This window comes from Poecile atricapillus, chromosome Z (assembly GCF_030490865.1).
Source record: "Poecile atricapillus isolate bPoeAtr1 chromosome Z, bPoeAtr1.hap1, whole genome shotgun sequence".
NCBI classification, from domain to species: Eukaryota; Metazoa; Chordata; class Aves; order Passeriformes; family Paridae; genus Poecile; species Poecile atricapillus.
In genome coordinates, this window is record NC_081289.1 from 117,858,940 (window position 1) to 117,881,251 (window position 22,312).

Sequence of the window (22,312 nt, forward strand, 5' to 3'; positions counted from 1 at the left end):
TGGCTGTGCCCAGTTATGGGCTCCTGAGGACAAGAAAGACATGGAGCTCCTGGAGCAGGTCCAGCAGAGAGCAACAAAGGTGAATTGGAACACCTCTTTTATGAGGAAAGGTTGAGAGCTGGGCTTATTCATCCTCAAGAAAATAGGACTGCTAGGCGACTTTATCAGTATCTGGAACTCTCTGAAGGGTGAGTGCCAAGAGCATGGACCAGGCTCTTCTCAGGGACTCTGAGCAACAGGGGAAGAGGGCAAAAGACAAAAGGCCAACGGTCAGAAAATGATGCACAGGAATTTCCACCCGAACACGAGGAACAACCTCTTTACAGAGCAGGTGACTGAGCACTGGAACAGATTGCCCAGAGAGGCTGTGGAGTCTCCCTCACTGGGGATATTCAAGAGCAGTATGGCCAAACCCTGCGCCATGTGGTCCGGGATGTGGTCTGCGGCTTGGGCAGGGAGGTAGTACCAGGTAACCTGCTCCTCCCTTCCAAACCAACCGACCCACCAGCGGGCCGCGCAGCCATCCCCACCGCGGGGCCCTCAGCCGCGCCACGTCAGCGGCGGGCGGGGCCGGGCCGCGCTCTGACCCGAGCTCGTGCTCCTACGGCGGCTGCGCGGCGGGCGGCGCGGCCATGGAGCGCGGCGGCGACACGGCCGTGTGGAGGCTCCGCGCTACCGCCGCACAGCGCGACCGCCGCCAGCCGCCGCCGCGGGAGGACAGCGACCACGGCTCGGGCGGGAAGAAGCGGGGCGGGCGGCGGCCGCTGCTGCCGCTGCCCGAGGCGCGGGGGGCGCCGCTGGTGCTGCTGTACCTGCTGGGGCTGCGGGCGCTGGCGCAGGTGTCGCACCGGCAGCTGCTGAACCGCTCACCCGCCGTCGCCGGGCCCCGTGACTTCAGCGCCTCCCGCGCCAGGTACGGCGGGGCCGCCGGGAGGGAGGCGACCGGGGTGGGTGGCGGTCCCTCGCAGAGGGGTCGTGTGGTGCTCTGCCTTGGCGAGAGCTCCGAGTTGATGGAACAGCGCGTCCCCCGTAGTTTAGTTCTAGTAGTCCGGCGTTAGTGCTCAGTGTCTCCGAAAGCCTCTTGGCAAATTTTCAGTTGTTGTGTCACCGAGGCGTCGGGAAGACTAAAACTGTCAGTGTAATTTCAGTTTTAGAGTGTTAACATCAGGTGTGTGTCTTGATAAAAGTGTGCTTTTCAGACATTCAGAAAAGGGCATACAGAACCTCGCTAAAGGTAAAATCTTTAGCTTCTCCATTCACCATTCTGTTAATTTTTGAATTGATACGTTCAGACCAGAGAACCAATACAATGGCTTAATATCATAGTAGTTAAGATAAGGAGTCCGGAGTAAAGATCAGGGCTATATGTCCATTATGATTTAACTGGCTTTAGCCTCTTCTCCTTACCTTGAGTTTTGAAATAGAACCATATATGAAAATGTTACAGTTTTAAATGAGTTACACACTAAATGTTGAATATGTTGATGCTTAAATTTTAATTTATGTCTTACAGGGGATATCTTGACAACATCACAGCAATTGGGCCCAGAACAGTTGGAAGTCCAGAAAATGAAGTTCTTGCAGTTAACTACCTCTTAGAACAAATTAGGGGAATAGAAAGAGAAAGTACGGATGCTCACAAGATATCTGTAGACATACAGAGGCCTACAGGCTCCTTCAGCATTGACTTTTTAGGGGGTTTTACTAGTTACTATGCAAACATAACCAATGTGGTAGTGAAGCTGGAACCTCGAAATGGAGCTGAGCATGCAGTGTTATCCAATTGTCACTTTGATTCCGTACCAAATACCCCAGGTAGGTCTGTGTGTTTGTTTCCATGTTTTTGTGTGTTACGTGAGCTGCAGAGCTTGGCTCATGGATTTCTCCTACCAAGTAGCCACGTTAGAATAATGCATGTGTCAACTAATCAATTTGGTCTCAGTGAAATTCATTGTGTTAGAGTGACAGGTTGATCCTGTTAAACTCAGGATTTCACTCTTACTTTCTGGTAGGCAGCAATTTACAGATGCTTATTTAGATTTCTGGAAAGTTTGGTTATATCTGTTCTTCTTATAATTCACTGCTTATGCATATAGTTCATGCACTATTTCCACCTATGGTCCAGGCATTTTCATACTTCTGTACAGATTTAATCCTGATTTCCCTTTCACAGGATGCTTTGTGCCAGAGACTATGCCCATTCTCACTAACAAGTCTGTTTTCCTGTCCTTTTGCTGGTATCTCATCTTTTCAGTCTGATATGTTTAAGATATGCCAGGTTTTTTCCTTTGCACATTCAAAGCTTCTGTCTCAAAAGACTGTAGTACTCAAAGGCTGGGGTACTGCTGCCTTGGCATTATGTATATCTTTTACTGCTAGTTTGACTGTCATTGTTGTGTACTCTCTTATTCTTCTTCCTCTATATTTTTTAAATCTAATCCTCTTAAATTGTTATTGCAGCAAGGATGTAAACTGTTTTGTAAATTTGTGGGTTTAACAAAGCCGGGAAGGTATGGATCTAAACCCAAAATTTGTTGTAACACTCAGCCACAGGTATGTGCCTCTTATTACAGTTGGAAAACACCCACAGGTGGCACTCACCAGTGATGCAGCTTTTACTGGAGTTTCTTCATTCACATCCCACGCAGTATTTTATTTTTTGGTAGTGAACCTTCTGTTCTTTAGCACATGTGACTAGTCTTCATTATTAAGGAAACAGTTGAGTATTAGCTAGAGAAATGAAGCTTTTGCTGGACTCCTCCTGTCTTTTTCTGTCCATAAATAGTATACAGAACTTTTCTTTCTCCTCAATCATATTTGTACAATGTGAGTTTCTAAATTAAGCTTAATAAATGCATGATTGTTATACATGCTCTGTGGTTGAGGAACTGCAAAGATGCTAATTACTGTACGTTTAGTCTACGTACGTCTACCTAGACTTAGAATATTTCACAAACACAGTACTATGATAATTAAAAATTGTTTTCATATTGATGTCCTATGTAAATTGTGTGTCAGTTTCTGAGGATTATAAAACAGGATTATGTTTATGTCAATTATTTTCTTTACAGTTACTCAGACACTTAAATATTTCACCAAGCTTGCACAGAGGTGCCAAAAACATGAGTGGTTCGTAAAGGATTTTCCAGAAATCTGCAGAGGAGCTAGAAATCTGCCTGTGTGCTTGTTCTTAATCACAAAGCAGCCTAGCCCTTTATAGCAGCAAGGAGCTGCTCTGCCTTTTGTTTTCGTAGTATGCCACTTGCACATTACCTAAGCAAGAAGCTCTTGTTTTCTCTTGTCCTGTATTTCTCTTATCTATTTGCTTACAGCCCCTTTTTTCATTACCAAAAAGGTGGGCTTTTAACCAGAATCAGCATGACTGAAAGATCAGTGAGTAACACATTCGAAAATCAGATAATAAAATGCAATCTGCTTGTGGTGCATATATATACAAAATACATGAAGCAAATCTGAGTAAATCATTCATTTTAGGAAGCTTCTTGTGAAGGAAAAAACATAAACTGTAAAGTCCTAAAACATATCTCTTGTTCTGATTCTACTGGTCTTCAGTTTATATGTCCTATGTGATTCTTTTCTGATAAACTCGATAGCAAAAACATCCTTGAAATTATCATTGCAGACATAATGAGGTTTTCTTAGGTTACTGATATCTGCTGTAAAATCTGTTACAACCTCCTGTCAGTTTTGTTCTGTATGAGGTATAGGGTGTATTTTCTCTGCAAGTTTGTGTTATAATCTATAGCAAAATGGCTGCTTTTATCAGGTGTAAATCTGTATGGCTCTTGAAGCCAATAACTTCTATTTTTCTTAGCCTCACAGCAAGGCAGGTAAATTACTAACTTCACTGTAAACTATAAATGTCTGCTGAGTTTTCAATACAGCATTTTAAATGAAAGAACTCAGTGTGGCTAAGAGCAGACTCCTAATGAACTTGGGTAGCAATTAAGGTCCCCTCCAACTCAGAATGCACTGTGATATTCTGTGAAATTAGTGAAAACCTGTGACAATCAGGGCCTTAAATCAGGTATTTGGGTGGTGATCTACGGAAAACTTTTGTCAGAACAATGCCATAATTTCTGAGAAATAGGGTAGAGAATGGTGTATTGGAAAGATTTCAATTTTATTTATTCCATACAGTAAAGTAAAGCTAAAATCTAGAGTAAGATTTATGTTTATATTAGGGGTATGTTGTTTTCATAGCAGATACTTCCTAAGTTTTGCCTGGGGACAAGCTTTGGAAAAGCTGCTCTTTTTTTTTTTTGATGTGTAAATTGAACATTTTGAGCAGCTAACAAGTGAGACCTGACCATACCAGTGTGAGCATCTCAGTGTGTGTCAGCAACCCAGGCCCAAAGGAATGAAGTTGATTTCTGTTTTCTCCCAAATTTTATTTATTAGAACAGGATAGGCAGGTGGTAAAGCTTCCACCAAAGTGAGGGAAGTGGGAAAATTGGACAGCTTGACTAAAAGATGGATGTTTAATCAAGGTAAAAAACCAGTGGGGCATGGGAGGTGTGAGATTGTAATGTTGGATGAGAAGCTCAAAGAGAACAGAGATTAGAATGAGAGGGGTTTTTGCAAAGAAAGAAGGGTGGTGAAAAGCATCTGATGATGAAAATCTTTTGTTTTAATTCATACCATAGGATGATTTTAAAGATGCAATTTCTGGTATTCCTTTATTTTGCACTGTTAGCTGTTACTTAGAGTTTTTATCCTAATTGAATGCATCGTAACAGTATAGAACGCTTTAGGGTGACTTGTGTGGGAATGTTTATGTTTTTAAATTCTAGAATGTTGTCAATGAAAATTACATCCTTATTTATTCACTTTGTATTTAGGAAAGTAGATAATGATCACATTGCTTTCCTAGTAACCCGGTTAGTCTGCTTTTCTTGAACAGTAGTGTTGGACCTTATATCTTGTATTTCACTTGCTCAACTTCTGAACATAATTTTTCTTTCAGCTGTTGCTTTCAAGTTGTATAGATAGAGGGTACAAGCAGTACCAGAAAATATACTAAAGCTTATTACAATTGTAATGCAGTTATATTGACTGAAATAGCATAAACCATTTTTCCTCTCTTGTCTTTGTTGCAAATCTGTGCATTAGTTGTAAGCCTTATTATTTTGCTGATTATTTTAAGGTGCCAGTGATGATGCTGTTAGCTGTGCAGTGATGCTTGAAATACTTAACACACTTTCAAAGTCATCAGAATCCCTGCAGCATGCTGTCATATTCTTATTTAATGGTGCAGAAGAAAATATTTTGCAGGTGAGAATGTGCCAAAATGATAAATTATGCATCAAAGTAGTGTATTAAAACTCTTAACAAATGAAAGATATGGCTTGTGTTTAGTCTCTTGAAATATTCACTGATTACCTGTCTTTTCTGAGGAAAATGTGTATGATTTCAAAGGGAAAAATGTAGTTGGATTAAGAATATTTTCTATACTAGTTTTAGTAGAAGACTTGCATTTTCTGCATCTGTTTGTGCTATCTGCCTTGTGCAGTCTTGAGTTATATGCAGTCTTGAATGATAGAAAGTAACATTTAAGCTTGTCTGGTAGGTACTTGACCTATATTTTTTTTGTTTTCCCATCAAGGCTAGTCATGGCTTCATTACGCAACATGAGTGGGCCAAATCAGTCAGAGCTTTTATTAACCTGGAGGCAGCAGGTGTAGGAGGAAAAGAACTTGTTTTTCAAACAGGTACGAGCTTGTATTGTGTCCAATTTCTACATTAGGATAATTTGATAATAAATGATGCAGACTTGAAGGAATATTGAAAAAGACTCATAAGCAAAAGACAGGAGAACCTCTGTGCCTTTTTCCCAGTCCTGTGCAGCAATTAAGTTGTTCTCAGTCTTTAGATAGTTACAGGCTAAAGCAGTGCCACAGAAGTTACTTCATAGGTGGGAAGCCTCTGGAGAGCAGAGTAACAGAAGTTGTGTTTCCCTTTGACATCAAGGTAAAAAGGGGAAAAACATTTGAATAGTACCTCTATCTTAATACTCATACTTTCGTATGTTCTATTTATTTTTCACAGCAGTTCTTTTAAAATCTTTGGAGTAAGATGTTGGCATTAGGACTCCATCTCATGTTGAGGAACCAGCAGAACTTCTCTGTTTTGTAGGCTACGGTTAGACCTGTGTCCCATCCTAGCTGGACTGTGGACTTTCTTGTACTGAAGCTGTTTAGCTGTTTACTTACACTGAATGATTTAGGGGGAGAGACATTTTTCTGAACAACAGTATTGATATGTGATACATACATGATGTATTGGAAGCTTGGTAAAGGTTGTGACTTCTTCATTAATGCTGGGTCTTTTTGGGATATGGCTTATCTGCTCTACCACTGAGCACAGGAGGTCAACAGTGGCTTGGTTTTATTTTTCCCTCAGGTGTAGCTAATTGTTTCTCTCAAATGTGAGTCACTTATCCAACACAGTTGTACTTACTATATGCTCTGTGGGGCAACAGTGTTAAATCTCCAGTGAGTTACTTTGCATTATTTATTACCATGAGGATGCATATCCTAACTCAACTTCAAAAAAATATTTTCTGCTCATCTTTTGTTAGGACCTGAGAACCCTTGGTTGGTGCAAGCATATGTAGTTGCAGCCAAACATCCCTTTGCCTCTGTGGTGGCACAGGAAATATTTCAGAGTGGTATTATCCCAGCAGATACAGACTTCCGTATCTACAGGGATTTTGGCAATGTTCCAGGTATGTTATCAAAAGGCATGTCAATACACATTACATTTATAACAAGGACACTGTTCTGTGGTTGAACATCCTCAAATTTGGTCTGTCTCTCATATTGTGAGGGAATTTCCCTGTTCCTTTCCAAAGAAAAGAGTTTTTAGATTGAGTTTGTTTATAAATAAACAAATAAACATAGTATCATTTGTTAGGGATGTTTTTAGATGACTGGTGTTTTCCAGATAGGAGCTACCTGGTAGAAAAGCTTCCTGTAAATCAGGAAAGTACTCCAGGAATTAACAGTACTCAAATATTCTATTTTGAAACATTTTGGTACATGATGTTAATAAAGTGCTTGCAGGAATTAAATGTCTGTATCTGATGGAAAAACCAAAATCATCTTCTTTAGAGATAGTGATATAGTCATTTTCACTGCCCTTGGTTTTTGTTTGGTTGGGATTTTTTTGTTGTTGGTTGGTTTTTTTGTTGTTTTTGTTTGGTTGTTGTGGGTTGGTTTTTTTTTTCTTACTGGTGGTGGTGTTTTGTTTGGGGGATTTGGTTTTAGGGGGGTTTTGGCAGGTTTTGGTTTTTTTTTTCCATAATCAAGGATAGGACAGAAGTTTTTAGTTTTGCTGATCTGTTTACAGGTTGCTATCCTTTTTGTGGAGAATGAAAGTGGGAAAGAAATGTGAAATGTTCACTCAATGTGGACACACTTCAAAAGACTGTAAACTTCTGTAAAGTTGCCAGGACAGGTTGTCATTGGAGTTACTTTCAAGAAAAGTGATATTTTTGAATTGATTGTTAGTACAAAGCAGATGTTCTGGCATGTTCTGTACTGTTCTAAAGTACTCTTCTAGTGTGAAAATAAAGTAGCTGATTTTGTACAATGTCTTCTTTGTTCAGAATCATAGCTGCATGGTAAATTGACCATTGACCTCTGGGTGCTTTTTTATAAACCAATTAAAAAAAAAAAAGTAAAAAACCTGGTTTGTTTCTCAGAATTGAAACCTAATTAGCCAAAAATTATGAGAATTCAGATTGCAACTGGCAGCTTTTTGCATATGCAGCTGAACAGGTGAATGGTATACACTGAATGTATAACTAATGAAGCAGAATAACCTTTGGGTTTTGGTCAATACCTTTGTTTGTTTGAACAACTTATTTGGACTTTGAGATGAAGCATTTTCAGACCGGCTCTCTGAAAAATTGCTCGCATGTTAGAAGTACAAAGAGCACACCTGGTGTTTTGAGAAGGTGCTCTGTAGTTTCACAGTGATGCTTTTTATTACTTTTCAGCATGAACATTTAGTGAAATGTTGCAAGTAAACACTTGACAAGCACCCTGTACATATTTTCTGAAGCTGAGATGATCCGGTGTTTTCATGTGTTCCTCCACTTGCATACAAATATCATGGGAATCGGTGCATGCAAAAAGACAGATGCTTTAAAATGTTTTAAAGCTGTTCTCTTTTCAAGGCACTGGAAGTCCAGGTAGCTTGCTTTCTACAGAGAAGACTATTCTGTTCATCTCTAAGGATAATGACTGGGTTACAAAGTAGAGCAGCATTTTCTGTGAAGTATATGGGAGGCTTTCACATAGTTATTTTGCGGTTTTAGGATTGCATAGATTTTAAAAATGCTGCTTCTCTTTCTGTAGGAATAGATTTGGCTTTTATTGAAAATGGCTACATTTACCATACAGAATATGACACATCAGACAGAATTTTGACAGATTCCATTCAGAGAGCAGGTTGGTATTTCAAAAATTCAATAGTTTGTCAAAGAGTTGTATTGTAGCTGCTTTTACGTTTTGCTGTAAGATTGCTGTAGTGATAAATTAATAATTTTAATTACACATTAGGTACATGTTGGTTGTGTTCTCAAGAACAAAGAATTAACTGAATACATATCTTTTAAATAAAAAGGAAATATATTTGGTCAACTGGGAAGATAAACTTTATCAGCATCCACTGACATTAATTCGATTCCACAATTGTTTTCAAATCAAAGTTACTGTCTATCCACTGATACCTGACTCTTCAGCATTATTTATCTCACTAAGTCTCATTATTGGTTAATGTTTCTCATCAGAAGTTTTTGAGTAGGTTGGTGGCATAGAGACTGATCTGCCAACACAGATTTTTGTTTTAGGACAGACCTTGGTCAAACTTATGTGGTAGCACACTGATTGGGTAAACAGGATTTATTTTCTACAATCTACAACAGGTTGTGCTCATAGCAGGCTGTTTTCAGACTGAAAATTTCTAAGAGCCTTAGTTTCCCAGGAGAAGCTAGAATAATCCAAATGCCTCCAGGATTTTGACAATTCACTCTTCAAGTTTATATAGAGGCCAGCTTAGATGACCAGCATGAATAAGGGTTTTAAATACTTCCTTGCATCAATTTAGCTACAGGACAGAAAGTAACACTTTTAAATTCTTATTGGAAAGATGATTTTAGTAGGCATGGTGGTTTTATTTTATTTAGTAGAACTTGTCCCACTAAATATATCACAGATTTAGAAAAAAAAAAGAAAACAGACTTTACAACCAGTAAGCACTTCAAATGGTGTAGTAAAAGCAAAATGAAAGTTGAGAATGATTGTTCTCATTTGTTTACCTGTGTTCTGGTTGTACTTTGTGAGAGGAAAAGGTGATTGGTGCCTGGAGGCTACAAAGGAAAATAGTGGCCTTGTCTTTACAGTCCTGTAGGGAAAGAAAGGCAGGTAATTCACAGTCATGGAAACCTGGAGGGGTCACTTAGTGGTGAGGAGAAGAGGAGGAAGATTAGGAAATTCTAAACTCTTCTATGGGTTAGCCTTCAAGTCCAGTGCTAAATACCAGAAGTGAAGAAGAGTTTATGGGCTGAAAGCCTGACTGTTGCCTTCACTGTGGTGGTGTCTAAGTTCATGAGACTTCCCAAGTATACTTATTTTGACAGCTGGATAGAATAACTCATGAAAATACTGTTCTGTGGGTACTGTCAAACACCAGTTTGAGAATAATTATTTGTGTATTCAGGTCTTCATTAAGGATATTTCTGTACAGCTTTTCAGAATGGTTATATAAAAAAATGATGTGTGGTAATTTATCAGTGTTGATAAAATTATGTTTTTTGTCTGTTCTTTTAATAGGTGACAATATTCTAGCTGTCCTAAAATACTTAGCTACATCAGAAAAGCTGGCTAAATCTTTTGAGTATCGGCATGGAAATGTTGTGTTCTTTGATATACTTGGTTTATTTGTCCTGGCTTATCCTGCTCGTGTTGGCACAATTATGAACTATATTACAGCAACAATTGCTTTTTTTTATTTAAGCAAAAAAGTATTACAGCCAAAACCCAGAGGTAAGTCTAGGTGATTTTTGTTCTTTTTTTCTTTTTTATTTGCATTACTGTTTAAGAAATAGCAATTACTAGATGCAAAAGTGTAGGTCATAAAGTGTTCAGGCAATCACAGCATCTGGTTAGTTGAACCTCAGAAATAAATTTTAGGTGTGCAGCATGCCATAGGAGTTACTTTGTGTTTAAATCTTGCATCTGAATGTTTATGATAATGAATGAATATGATAGGCCTAGATGTCTAGCATTTATGAATCATGATTTTGTCTCTTATCATTTATGAAGATTAAAATGAAATCTTTCAAAGGTCTGGAAATTGAAAAAAAATTGCCTAGTATCTAAATAATTTTTTAATTTTGTTAATTCAGATATGGTGTCATAACTGTGTTTCTTCAACACCTGTCTATAGACAGGGCCAACTAAGAAAAAAAATGGGGAAAATGACAGAAAAGCTTAATAGAGAGTATAAACCAACTTAAGTCTAGTTAGACCTTCTTAGTATGTGCATGAACATGTCTGTTTAAAAGAAAAAAGGCTTAAGAAAAGACACCCATCTCAAAATCAAGAAAACCTTTTTGGAGTAAGAAAATGTTACAAGAAAAACAACTCATTTTTCTGTTGTTGCGGTTTTTTTTTTTGGGAAAGAGGAGGGGGGACTTGGGTTTTGGTTTTTTTTTTGGTGGTTTGTTTGTTTGGCTTGATTTTGTATTTTTGGGAGGGAGAGTTTCTTTTGGTTTGGAGTTTTTGTTGTCATTTTTTGTTGGGTTTCTTGTTGCGTTCTTTTGTATAAGAGGAACCACGGCTTCACCAGTCCCCTAGTAAAAATTTCTGCTATCAAGAATGCTGTAATCTGCAAAATACACCAGTATTCTGGGAGCAAACCTTGCAGCAGGAATGTGTGCAAATACACACGCAAAGAAATAGGCTAAGTGATGCAAACTATGCTGTTAAAATGTCTTCACAGGGGACTGCTTTATTTTGGTCATTAGTTACACTATGGGGTAATTAAAATTTTGATGATAGTCTGCAGTAGAATACACAAGTGTTGAATGAAACTTTTTTTCTTCTTAGCTGTTCATAACCTGAAGAAGTTACTGACTGCATTCAGCTTAACCCTGACGAGCTGGGTGTGCACACTGGTGGCAGTCCTCATGGTAGCAATGTTTGTCTCCATCATTGGGAGGGCTCTTTCTTGGTACACCCATTTCTATGTTTCTGTCTCTCTTTATGGCACTGCAGCTGCAGCTAAACTCATTCTTGTGCACATGCTAGCCAAGAAATTCTTCTACAAGGTAGGCAAGACTTTGTTGTTATTGTTGAAGGGCAATGATGTGTTTAATCTGTGGAGGACCTACCTTTTGAGCTGGTTAAAAAAAATGGCAAAATGTTTCCATTATTTAAAATGTCACTGTAAAAAATTGCTTCATCTAAACATAGGGATTATTCTGCTAAATCAGAGAGGCAAGAGCTATAAGATTTAAGGAAGCTTTGACCTTTAGGAGATGTTTCAGAAAAAAGGCAGGAGCCTTTGTGTCTTAGGTCACAACAGCCCCAGGCAGTGCCACAGGCTGGGGCAGAGTGGCTGGAAAGCTGCCCAGAGGAAAAGGACCTGGGGGTGCTGGTGACAGCAGCTGAACATGAGCCAGCAGTGCCCAGGTGGCCAAGGAGGCCAATGGCATCCTGGCCTGTGCCAGCAATAGTGTGGCCAGCAGGAGCAGGGCAGGGATTGTCCCTTATACAAAGGATGAAGTGCAGGGATTGTACTTGACAAGGGTGAGACCACACTTCAAATCCTGTGTTCAGTTCTGGGCCTCTCAGTACAGGAAAGACACAGAGGTGCTGGACCATGTCCAGAGAAGGGCACTGAGGCTGGAGAAGGGTCTGGAGCACAAGTCCTGTAAGGAGCAGTTGAGGGAGCTGGGGCTGTTTAGGGTGGAGAAAAGGAAACTCGGGGGGACCTTACCACTCTCTGCAGTTGCCTGAAAATAGGGTGTAGCCATGTGCGGTTTGGTTTCTTCTCCCAGGCAACAAGCAGCAGGGTAAGAGGAAATGGCAAGTTATGCCAGGGAAGGTTCAGATAAGATATTAAAAGACATTTCTTTATGGAAAGGATTATCAAGGTCCAAAACAGACTGCCCAAGGAAAGGGTTGGGTCACCAGACATATTTAAAAGATGTCTAGATGTGTCACTTAGGGACATGGTTTACCAGTAGCCTTGGCAGTGTAAAGCTTAGATCAAATGATCTCAAAGATATTTTTCAACCTAAACAATTCTGTGATTTTTCTGATTTATAGTTGTTTTGACCACAGTTGGAGATGGAACAGAGGTCTTTGTTGTCTCTGTTCTTCTCTACGATAAAATTTACTTAGGCCCCGAAAGGCTCAGTGAGGATTGCTGCCATTTGTCATGATTACTGTCTGTCTACCTGTTTTGCTTAGTATTCTTTTTTATGGACTAATCAATGCAATTTAACTTGTGTAATAATTTCATAATTATAGATAATAACAGTACCACATGGTTTTGTGTTAAATACAAATAGTTTTGGGTATCTGATAGATTAAACTCTTCCAGGCCTGAAGTTGACTACTCAGGCCTGCTAGGTTGCGGTTTTAGGTGCAGTAATATTTAGTCATTCAGCTTGCAGTTACTTATCATCTCAGCCATTTGGGTGGGTTTTGAATAAGCGAATTAAGGAGCCTTAGTTGTCAGCCAAATACAAATTTTTGAAAAAGTTTTAAGAACTTCATGCCATTTGATTGTATGAAAAGTTCAGAGTGGATCCATCATGTCTTTCTCTGTTGAAGTGGGGTTTTTAGAAAATTTTTGGGGAAGGGGAGTGTTAACTGGTACATGTATGTTACCAAATAGATGTATTTCGTGTTTTCCCTTTGTGGAAAAGAAGAGCTGTTTATAAAATAGATGCAATGTTACCATTTTCCAGTCTTCTGGATGAGCTGGCTTATACTTTCATTAGCTGTTAGGACATTGCAGGCTCTGTATCTACTTCATTGCCTAATCATCAGATCAACTATCTGGAAATCAGAAGCATTGCATGCTGTAGCTTGCACCACACTGTACAGTTAATGTTGCTTCTGTAACTTGAATTTGACTTAAAAGTTGCGCAAAAATTTTGGAAGCCAGTCTCTTCCTTGGCTATCAGAGGCAGTGCCTGTTCATAGCTCAACAGCTTATGAGATGATAAGCTTTATGTTTTGAAATAGGTTTGGCAACTTGCATGTTTCTTCACTCTCCTCTGTTTTTTTCTTCTCACCCCGAAACTGAAGTAGGTGCTTTCTTATAACCATTGATCATGCAAACAGTCCCTCTTGCTACTAGCAGGATTTGCAGTTAGGAATCGTGCACTGCAAACACTTATATTGCCCATGTAACTTAAAAAAAAACCCAAAACCAAAGCAAATCACATTTTTGATGGTTAAATTTCTTCTTCTTTTTTTTTTCTTTTTTTTTTTATTTCCCCTGAAACACATCTGGTATTGTCTCACCTATGATATCTTTTATTCAAAACAAGTAACATATTTTAATAATCAGATTTCTGAAGTGACAGCTTGGGCATGACCTGAAAGAGTCACCTAAAGTGGTATAATATTTGTGCACTACTAACAGTGCTTGTGTAAGAAGTCTGTTAACAGCTGTTCAAAAACAAATTTACATTCTCAGGATGTCCAGATAATTTTTTTCACTCATAAGTATTATATAGTTTTTTAATGTGCTGTGGTTCATATTTTTTAAAAAGGCCCTCTTTGCCTGAAACACTAGCTTTGCGTATTCTTTGTGTGGTCATTTGTACATTCCCTTCCTCCTTCTTTCCCAGCCTATGTAATCTCTTTTTCAAGTTATGTCAGCAGATTTAGAAAACTAATGAAAAAATATACTGTCATCAATAATTCTGTATGGTAAGAGAATGGTGAGATGATGCTTGTTAAAATTGTTTTGCCCAAGGAAAACAGTTATATACAAGGAATATGGATTTTTCTGTGTGTTCTCATGAAATGGGATCTGTGGAATGTGCATAGTAATGAAATGTATTTACTTTTTGCTACAGAATGTGAATGAGCAGTACCTGGGAGATGTTTTTTTTGATGCCTCATTGATGATTTGGTCAATAGCATTGGCTGTGATGACTCAGATGGGCCTTTGTTCAGCATTCATTTGTACATTATGGGTAGCGTTTCCTTTACTCACTAAGCTGATGATCCACAAGGAATTCACCCAAAAAGGTATGGGTTTTGAGGGGCAGAAATTGTGTTTGTACTTGTACCCCTACTCTTATTTAAACAAAAAAATTGCAAACATTGACTTTGAGTAGTCAAATCAACCAAGTCACATTTTTGTAAGAAGTGTTCTTGAACTAGAGGCAGTTTGAAAGTGTGAGAAGCTTTAAAAAAATACACTGAAAAACATCCTCTGTCTCAGGCTAAAATAACAGTATGTGACTATATTAATAAGTGATCAGGATTTTGTTGAGCAGTAAAGGTTCATAAAAATATTGTAATATTTAAAGAATACTTGGGACAGAAAATTGTTTGCATTTTTCTTGTAAAGCAGAATTAATTTTGTGGTGGATTTGAAAATTATGCATTATAATTACAATGGTGTTGGCTGTGCAAAATGAGATCTCCTTTCCGTATGCAATGTCAGGGATGAGGACCGGTGTTGTGTCTTGGGCCTTGGCAGCAATATATCTTTGTGGATATATCAGTAAAGATGCGTGTTTATGTCCTTTTAAGCTTTTACTTTTTTGTCTTTTGTTTTTTTTCTCTTCTGTATAGGTGCCACAATAAAATTTATTGTGATGTACATGCTGGGGATGTTTGTTCCCTATCTGTATATGCTGTATCTTAGTTGGACTGTGTTTGAAATGTTTACACCTGTCATGGGACGAAGTGGTTCAGAAATTCCACCAGATATGGTGTTGGCAGGATTTATTGTGATCTTCACTATGATCCTGTCTTCCTATTTTGTAAGTAGATTTTGTAAATGTTGTTTAAAACCCATAAACTACTTTCTCTATAGTTTAGCATAAGATGAGTTTTTTTAATTAATACTAGAAGCTAGTGATAATTTGACAGTATCTTAAATGTCAGTTTCTTAAAAGGAAGGTTCTAGAAGATCTGTCAAAGATTTCATATTTTTTGTTAGTGGAAGAAAGGTCATTGAAACAGAGCTTATATTGCTCGGTGATGATGTAGTAAAATACATAACATGACATAAAATACAAAATGTAGTGCTGAATTTTGAGCAGAGATTCATTTTAAATGTAATGTATGGCTGAGCAATAGATGTACAAACTTCAGAAAGAATACTCAAGTTTGTAGGCTTTTTCTACTGCCATAGAGGCTGGAAAGGTTCTGTTGGGCTTTTTTTTTGTCGGCAGTTGTTTTAAAAATAGGAAAGTTTTGAAAGCTCCAGGAAGTACTTACTTTATTCCTTTTCCATAAAAAAGAAATCATCTTAAAAGTCCTAGTTTTAAATACTGAGATTAAGAAGAAGTTTCTTGTATGAGGCGGTACTTGCAATTATGTTTTCTTAATGTACCTTCAGTTTCATAATTGAATTTTAGAATTATACAAATAGTGTCTTAGATATAAGTGTTGCAGTTTTGTAACTGGACTGTTTTTTTATTCTCTAGATTAACTTCATTTACCTTGTCAAAAGTACCAAAACGACACTAGTAACTTTAACTACTGTGTTTGTAGTCACTCTGATTCTCGTTTGTAGTGGAATCTTCTTTCCTTACAGTTCTGATGCAGCTAACCCAAAGCCTAAGCGAGTCTTTCTCCAGGTAAGAAAAGCTTTGCATGTTGTATTGCTCCTTTTGGTTGCAGGAGTGTTTGATTTTTTTCAATGCTTAATATTCCCTTTCGTTCTTGGTTTAAAAGCTCTAATGATTATTCCTCAATTTGAAGCAATTGTTCTTGTTTCCCTTGTCCACTCTGTGTTCAGCTCATATGTGTCAGAAGAGCAGGGGGTTTTAGGGGGTTTTAAATGGGTGAATTGTGTAAGCAATGGTAATTTAAAAAGTGGATGTGGTTTGAGGTGAACTAAAATGGTCATCTTGTGATTGTGTTTTTGTGGTATGTTTTTTATCTGAATAATTCTTGCATTTTTATTCATAAATACTCAGATACATGTTCAATGCTGAAATGTCTACTGAAAACGCAATAGACCTTAAGGATTCACAGGGAGGTTATTTCAGAATCACCTCTGACTCTTGGTAACTCCAGAGGCTTCATTATCTTTCTGTGTTTGTTTCTTTTTTTCTAGCACACAAGCAGAAGATTTCATGATCTAGATGGAAATGTGATTAAAAGTGACTCTGGTATATGGATTAATGGGTTTGATTATAATGGAATATCTCACATAACTCCCCATGTACCTGAAATCAATGACACCATCAGAACTCCATGTGAGGAGCAAGCTCCCTTCTGTGGCCTTCCTTGGATTCTGCCTGTGCATTTCATGTTCCGGTTCGTGTGAACTCTGCTTCACTTGAGCACTCTACTGCAAAGTACAGGGGTCATTTATGCAATTTTGCTTATGTAAGGGAAGAAAAACAAAGGATAATCTTGGTCCAAAAGTAAATAATCCTTCCTCTTCAGAGGACAAACTTCTGCCTAGATGCTTTGTCTTCTGCCACAGTTCTGCAAGAAATTTATGGGTCTGGTGCAGGAGCTGCAGAAATTATGTGTGGAAGATAGATGTAAGCACCAGTGGAGAAAAAGGTGAAGGGGGGCCCCTAAAGGGCAGATCAGAGTAGGAGGATGTATGTCTCCTCCCTTCTTCCCTTCCTTCACCGCAGCTGACAGCAGAGGATGTCTAGAGTAGCAGCTCTCCACAGAAGGAAACCAGCTGCTGTGGCTATTTCTCACACCTCAGGAATCTTGAGAACAAAAGTTAAGCCATTTGAAGGTGAAAATACTCTCACTCATTTGTTTTGTAATTTAAGGCCATGAAGGTGATGAATTGATACAGTGCTGACTGTTTTTCTGTTAATATGCCCTTTAAATATTTGTCTGGCCACATGCTGATTTTACCTGCCTTCTGCTAGCATCAACACTTTTGGAATATTTCATGTAATACCAGCACAGTCATCTGTACTATAGAGAAACTTCTTGTCTTCTGATGTTTAGTACATTAGGGTGTTGCATTGAGAGTAACTTGAAACTATTTTTTCTCCACAGGAAAAACTGGTATCTTCCTGCTCCAGAAATTTTTCCAAGAAGCCCCATTCAGTTTAAACTTCTGTCCAAGAAGCCGATGCCCTGGAATTCTGTGAGGTTAAGCTTTGAAGTATCTGGTGAGTGACTGATGCTTTTGTTTTATGATTTGTGTTTATGCCCTTAATAAATCAGGCTTTGACTCCATTACTACAGGTTCTAGTGCCGTTCCCAAGATGCAGTGAACTTTCTGAGATTAGCATGAATTAATTCAGTTTCATAGCACAGTAGAAGCTGTGAGTGGTGTCTTGCTGTTCTTATTTCTAGGACTGATAACCTCATCTGTCTTGAATTAGTCTTGATTGTTTTACATAGGTCCTTTCTAAACTTGATCTTGTAGCATTTTGTATGTTAGTATGTGTGTGACTATATTATATTCATTACTATAAAATGTCCTGTATTCCTCTGTTACATCATCTCACTTATCCCAATGCTTAGAAAAAATTGAAGCATCTTCTGTAGAGAAGACATTTCTGTCATGCTTTAGAAGACATGAGTAGTAGCTCAAGGATGATGTGCTGTTCCGTGGGAAAGCAGGTGGTTATTCTGTCTCTGCCCGTGGATACATGTGGACGCACATCTCTGTCCCCGCAGGCCCGAGCCACATGTCCCTGTACGTGCGGCCACGTGTGGGGTCGGCGCTGTCCCGCTGGTCCCTCGGGGATGGAATGCCGGTCCCCAGCGTTGGGGGAGACTACTTTGTATTCTACTCCCACGGGCTGCATGCGGCTCCCTGGCACTTCTGGGTGGAATTGACGGTGAGTGCGGCACTGATGGAAACCTGGTGATGCCTTGGTCCACCCTCTTCCCACCATGGCTGCATTCTTGTGTGAAAAATGTCACAGCAACTTCCTAAAGCTTTGTTTTATTTGGCAGATCCTAATTCTAGTATCCCTCTTTTCATATGTCAGCTCTGTAGATCAGTTCCCATGTATTTTCCATGAGTAGTCTGCCAACTTGACAAACAGCCAAGGAAAAAATATTTTTCTTGTCTGCATGGTCTTTGATCATAAGTTTTGATTTCTCCAATCTTTACGTCAAAGTATGTGAAGTTTTATCTTTACTACTGTTACTTAAGAGTTTATTTTTATTATTATGAGTAGTTCCCTTTCCTTTTCTCTTGTCTTGTTTGCTTGGTTTTGGGAAATTACAGAGTCCTTGATGGAAAATTTACCTGTCTTGAAGCTGAGGAGAGTTGTAAAAGCTTTTTTTTCTGAAGTTTCTTTTACATTATTTTCAGCTGGAAGCAAGGCTTCCAGCCTTGTTGTTTCAGTGGAATTTATGATCTGCCTCTCCACCCTTTTAACTTGCAAAGGAGTAAGTTTTTGCAGACCTGTATGTTTTTACTACAGGTTTAACAGTGTCTTACCCTTCGATAAATATTACAAGTATCCTTGAAAGTTCAGAAAGTCCCTTTTTCCTTCTTGCACCAGGCAGTCTAAACACAAATAATCCTCATAGGGTACTTGATAAAGCAGACTGGAGTGTCAAGTGTGACAAGTCTTGCAAGACTGATAGTGGCAAAGCTAGGCAGAAAGGGGCTGTGTATCTTCAGGATTTGCCATAGAAGGATCAGTGTAAACAGTGCATTGGAGTCCATATCTTGATTTGTCAGCAAAACAGACAGATACAAACATTTAAGTTGGAGCACATGGAAGTGTGTAATGACACATCAGAGGCACTGTGATATTAACATCTGGTTGTCAGTTCATTTCAAATTGAACTCATGTGATCACACTGATAATGCTGAAGATAGGAAATGTTTTAACATAGGACACAGAACTGCAGGATGGATTTTGTTGCGTAGAAACTGTTGGCAGGAAAGTGCATCTGAATTGATCTCATGCTGAAAAGTCGTGAACAATCATAAAGACTATGTTTTCCTTTTCTCACTTTCAGGTCCCAGAAAAGCATTCTGATGGAATAGTTTCCCTTGCCATAGCAGCACATTACTTTTTTGGGGAAGATCAAAAGTCACCTCAACTCTATGCCTTGCTGGAGAGGTTTCCAAACTGGACATTTTCTTCTGGCTGGTCCTGTACTTATGACCTTTTTGTCTTTTAATTTTGACAGCAATGCTGCAGGGCTAATAGGGTTATTTCTGTTGCAGAATGCCCTTGTGGCAAGCCCTTTCTAACAAGATGCCAGAGACTTAAGCAAGAATTTAAAATACTTCAGCAAATGGTGTTTCTTTGGCAGTTTGACTGTTTAAAGACTACTGCTGTCTTGGGGATATAATGATACTTTTCTGAATTCAGTTCACCTTGGCTCTTCCACTGAAGTGGCAGTTTGGCTAGTGGGATTCTTAAAATGAAAACTGCACTTGATGAGGTAATATTAGCGTAATAAATGCTGGCAATTGTAATGGAAGGGCTTTATGGAATTATTTTGATGCTGTGTAAAATTGTACTTCACCGATACATGGAGTACCACATACCAGTCCTATCCGTCCTGTTCAAGTCTGATCTTCACCCGTTCCTGTGGGAGCAGGGCAGAGGTGGCAAAGTCCTGAGCATTACTTTTGTCACTGGATGAAGTCACTCAAAGCTGTGGTACTCATGGAGGTTGCATTGAGTCCTTGGCAAATGCACAATGCAGAGAAATCAATATTATGATGGAATGTGGTAATTGTTTATCCAAATTGTATGTTTCTGTTAAAAAACTTAGTTCTACCCCTTTTCCTGTCTCTTTGGTGTTACAGCATGAGTGGCTGAGTTCAGCCTAACTACCTTCTTGTGGTTTTGTTCCTCTTGGGATCTTTCACTCTCAGCACTTGAGCATGTGACTTGCTCTCTCATATGTAAGAGTGCTAAGTCTGCACTCCTTTAAGTGGATGTCTTATAATTAACCTACTCTAAATTTTAGGTTACCTTCCAATTTATTAGAATTGGCTAATTTTGGTATCTCCTCTGGAGAAACTTTGGTAGTGTGTCAGTATTGCACTTGCTAATACATTTTACTATTTCTTAAAATAAGGTTTCCTTTCCATAAGGAAAAGTACCTAAGAGAGTAATCTTGAAAAGCTGTCTAATATTCTGGATTGCTCTTATTTTATTTTCACAGGATGGGTTTTATAAATGGCTGTGTTTTAGAGTATCTTCCAATTTTAATTGACAAGCTTTGAAATCAGGAGCTACTGACCTCTTTTTTTATACTTACCAGGTTTTGGGGTTTTTTAGTACAGTGGTTTACAGTTAAGGGTAATTTCTGAAATTCAAAGAACCTGGTGTATTTGGAGGAACTTCCATGTTTTTTGACAAATTATATATAAAACATTTGGCTATATCATTACCACACTACAAATTTAAGTGTTTTTTTTAATCTCATGAGTATTGCCTAATGTCACGCAGAGCAGATTTTGTGCAGGCATCATCATCTCAAGTAGAAACATGCTAGTACTGGTAAGTTTGCAGAGCACATGAAATAAAATTGTGTGACAGTTAATTTGTGTGAGCTGTGATGGATAACAACTCTCCAGTTAGGTATTTTTCCTCTGGGTTGTTCTGTAGTTCTGTGTAATAGTGGAAGGAACCAGTGTCATTGGTTGCAGGGACATTAACAAAGATTGTCACTTACTCATGGACTAGGGTAAGAGGTTTAATTACTGTAATCATAATGAACTGGCCATCAGTATTTTAAAACTTGTGGGTTTATATATTAATGTGCATTAATCATCACTCACTTGATTGTATTTGATTTGAAAGTACAATCCCTATATAATTTGAAAGTGCTATTAGTGATTTGAAAATCAGAGTTATGAACTGAAACTCCTGTGTCTTGAATCTCAACAAATATGTTGTACTGTACTCTAGCTGATGCACAGCTAGTTAACTGAAGCTGCACTGATATTTACCACCTTCCTGAGTTTTTTGTGTTTTGCCTCTGATTTAAAGCTTTGAAAATACTGTGTGAAGAGTTCATACTGGGAGCCAAAAATATAAAAATGCCTGTTGGCAATTTCTGAAACTTTAAGTGAAGCAATAACTTCTGCTGTCTCAGGATTTAATTCTTGTTAAATATTTTAATTATGAGGTATGTCTGGTTTGTTGCAAATTTCTGTCTTTGTGAATAAAAGCAAAACTTGATTGGTGACACTTGATTTTTAGCATGATTAAAGGGTGTATGAGTTGTTTTCATTCATTGCTGTAATGTTTTACCCTAGCTTGGAGTAGGAATACTGCTAAGAGGTGCTGGGTGTTATTAGACAGCTGGTGTTAGAGCTGTGTGGAAGATAAGCTTGGCCAAAGAATGCAAAAATCATCTGCGTTGAAAAAAGTTAAAAATGGGAGTTCTGTCTGGTTTCATGGAGAGGAAGGTGGTTTTTGAAATCAGATGTGATACAGAGAAGTCACTGGTAGCCAGGCTAAGTATTCTCTGCACAGTTGATGGTTGACACCAGATTTATTCTTGATCGAAGACAAAAAAACAGGATGGAAAAATTTGCTGTTTGCGTCCATCTGCTTCCCTATCGAAGTACAAGCAGATGAGTCTTCTGCTGCTGTAGGTTACTATTTCTCATAAAAAAGCATTGTGTGACTTACTATTTGAAGTGTATGGAAAGCAAGCAGCTGGTAAGTTTTAGGATACAAGGGCATAAAGCAGAAACATTATTTATTCTTAGTGGAGGCAGAAAACAGCTAATTAGAATTTGCTATGCCCATCTGAAAAAATTTACATCCATAGCATTTTCTAAATTGCTTTCTTGTATTTTTCCTTCATTTTGATGGCTTTGAGAATCTACTATGTTCTCTATTAAAATACATGTTTCTGAAGCTGAGTACTAAGTACTTTATCAATTTGAGCAAAGGAAGCCTCTACATGTTGTGATTCTACAATCTAGGGCATCCTTGTAGTGTGTTACCATACTTTTGAGATTGTCTGTCAAGTAGAGTATTCTTTTATGAAGAAAGAAAGTGTTGGGAGAAGTGCAATGTACAGGAAAATTTCAGCTATCATACACAAACTGACAGACTGTTGAGATGAGTGGGGCTGTTCTGTGCCAGTAA

At 38.5% G+C, this 22,312-nt stretch overlaps 1 protein-coding gene across 2 annotated transcripts; it reads left to right on the forward strand.

The window, feature by feature from the left end:
- The first annotated feature begins 620 nt into the window (after positions 1–620).
- ERMP1 (endoplasmic reticulum metallopeptidase 1) lies at positions 621–21,951 on the forward strand. Of its 2 annotated transcripts, XM_058826586.1 has the most exons (15): positions 621–913; positions 1,514–1,815; positions 5,168–5,295; positions 5,627–5,732; positions 6,602–6,748; positions 8,385–8,477; positions 9,861–10,073; positions 11,139–11,359; positions 14,132–14,306; positions 14,859–15,049; positions 15,719–15,871; positions 16,354–16,556; positions 17,271–17,386; positions 17,901–18,064; positions 19,206–21,951. In XM_058826586.1, exons 1-15 carry the CDS (start codon positions 633–635, stop codon positions 19,368–19,370), a joined length of 2,658 nt encoding a protein of 885 aa, XP_058682569.1. In that variant the 5' UTR covers positions 621–632; the 3' UTR covers positions 19,371–21,951. The 2 variants fall into 2 exon arrangements, with proteins under 2 accessions (XP_058682569.1, XP_058682570.1); XM_058826587.1 differs by lacking the exon at positions 8,385–8,477.
- Positions 21,952–22,312: the final 361 nt, after the last annotated feature.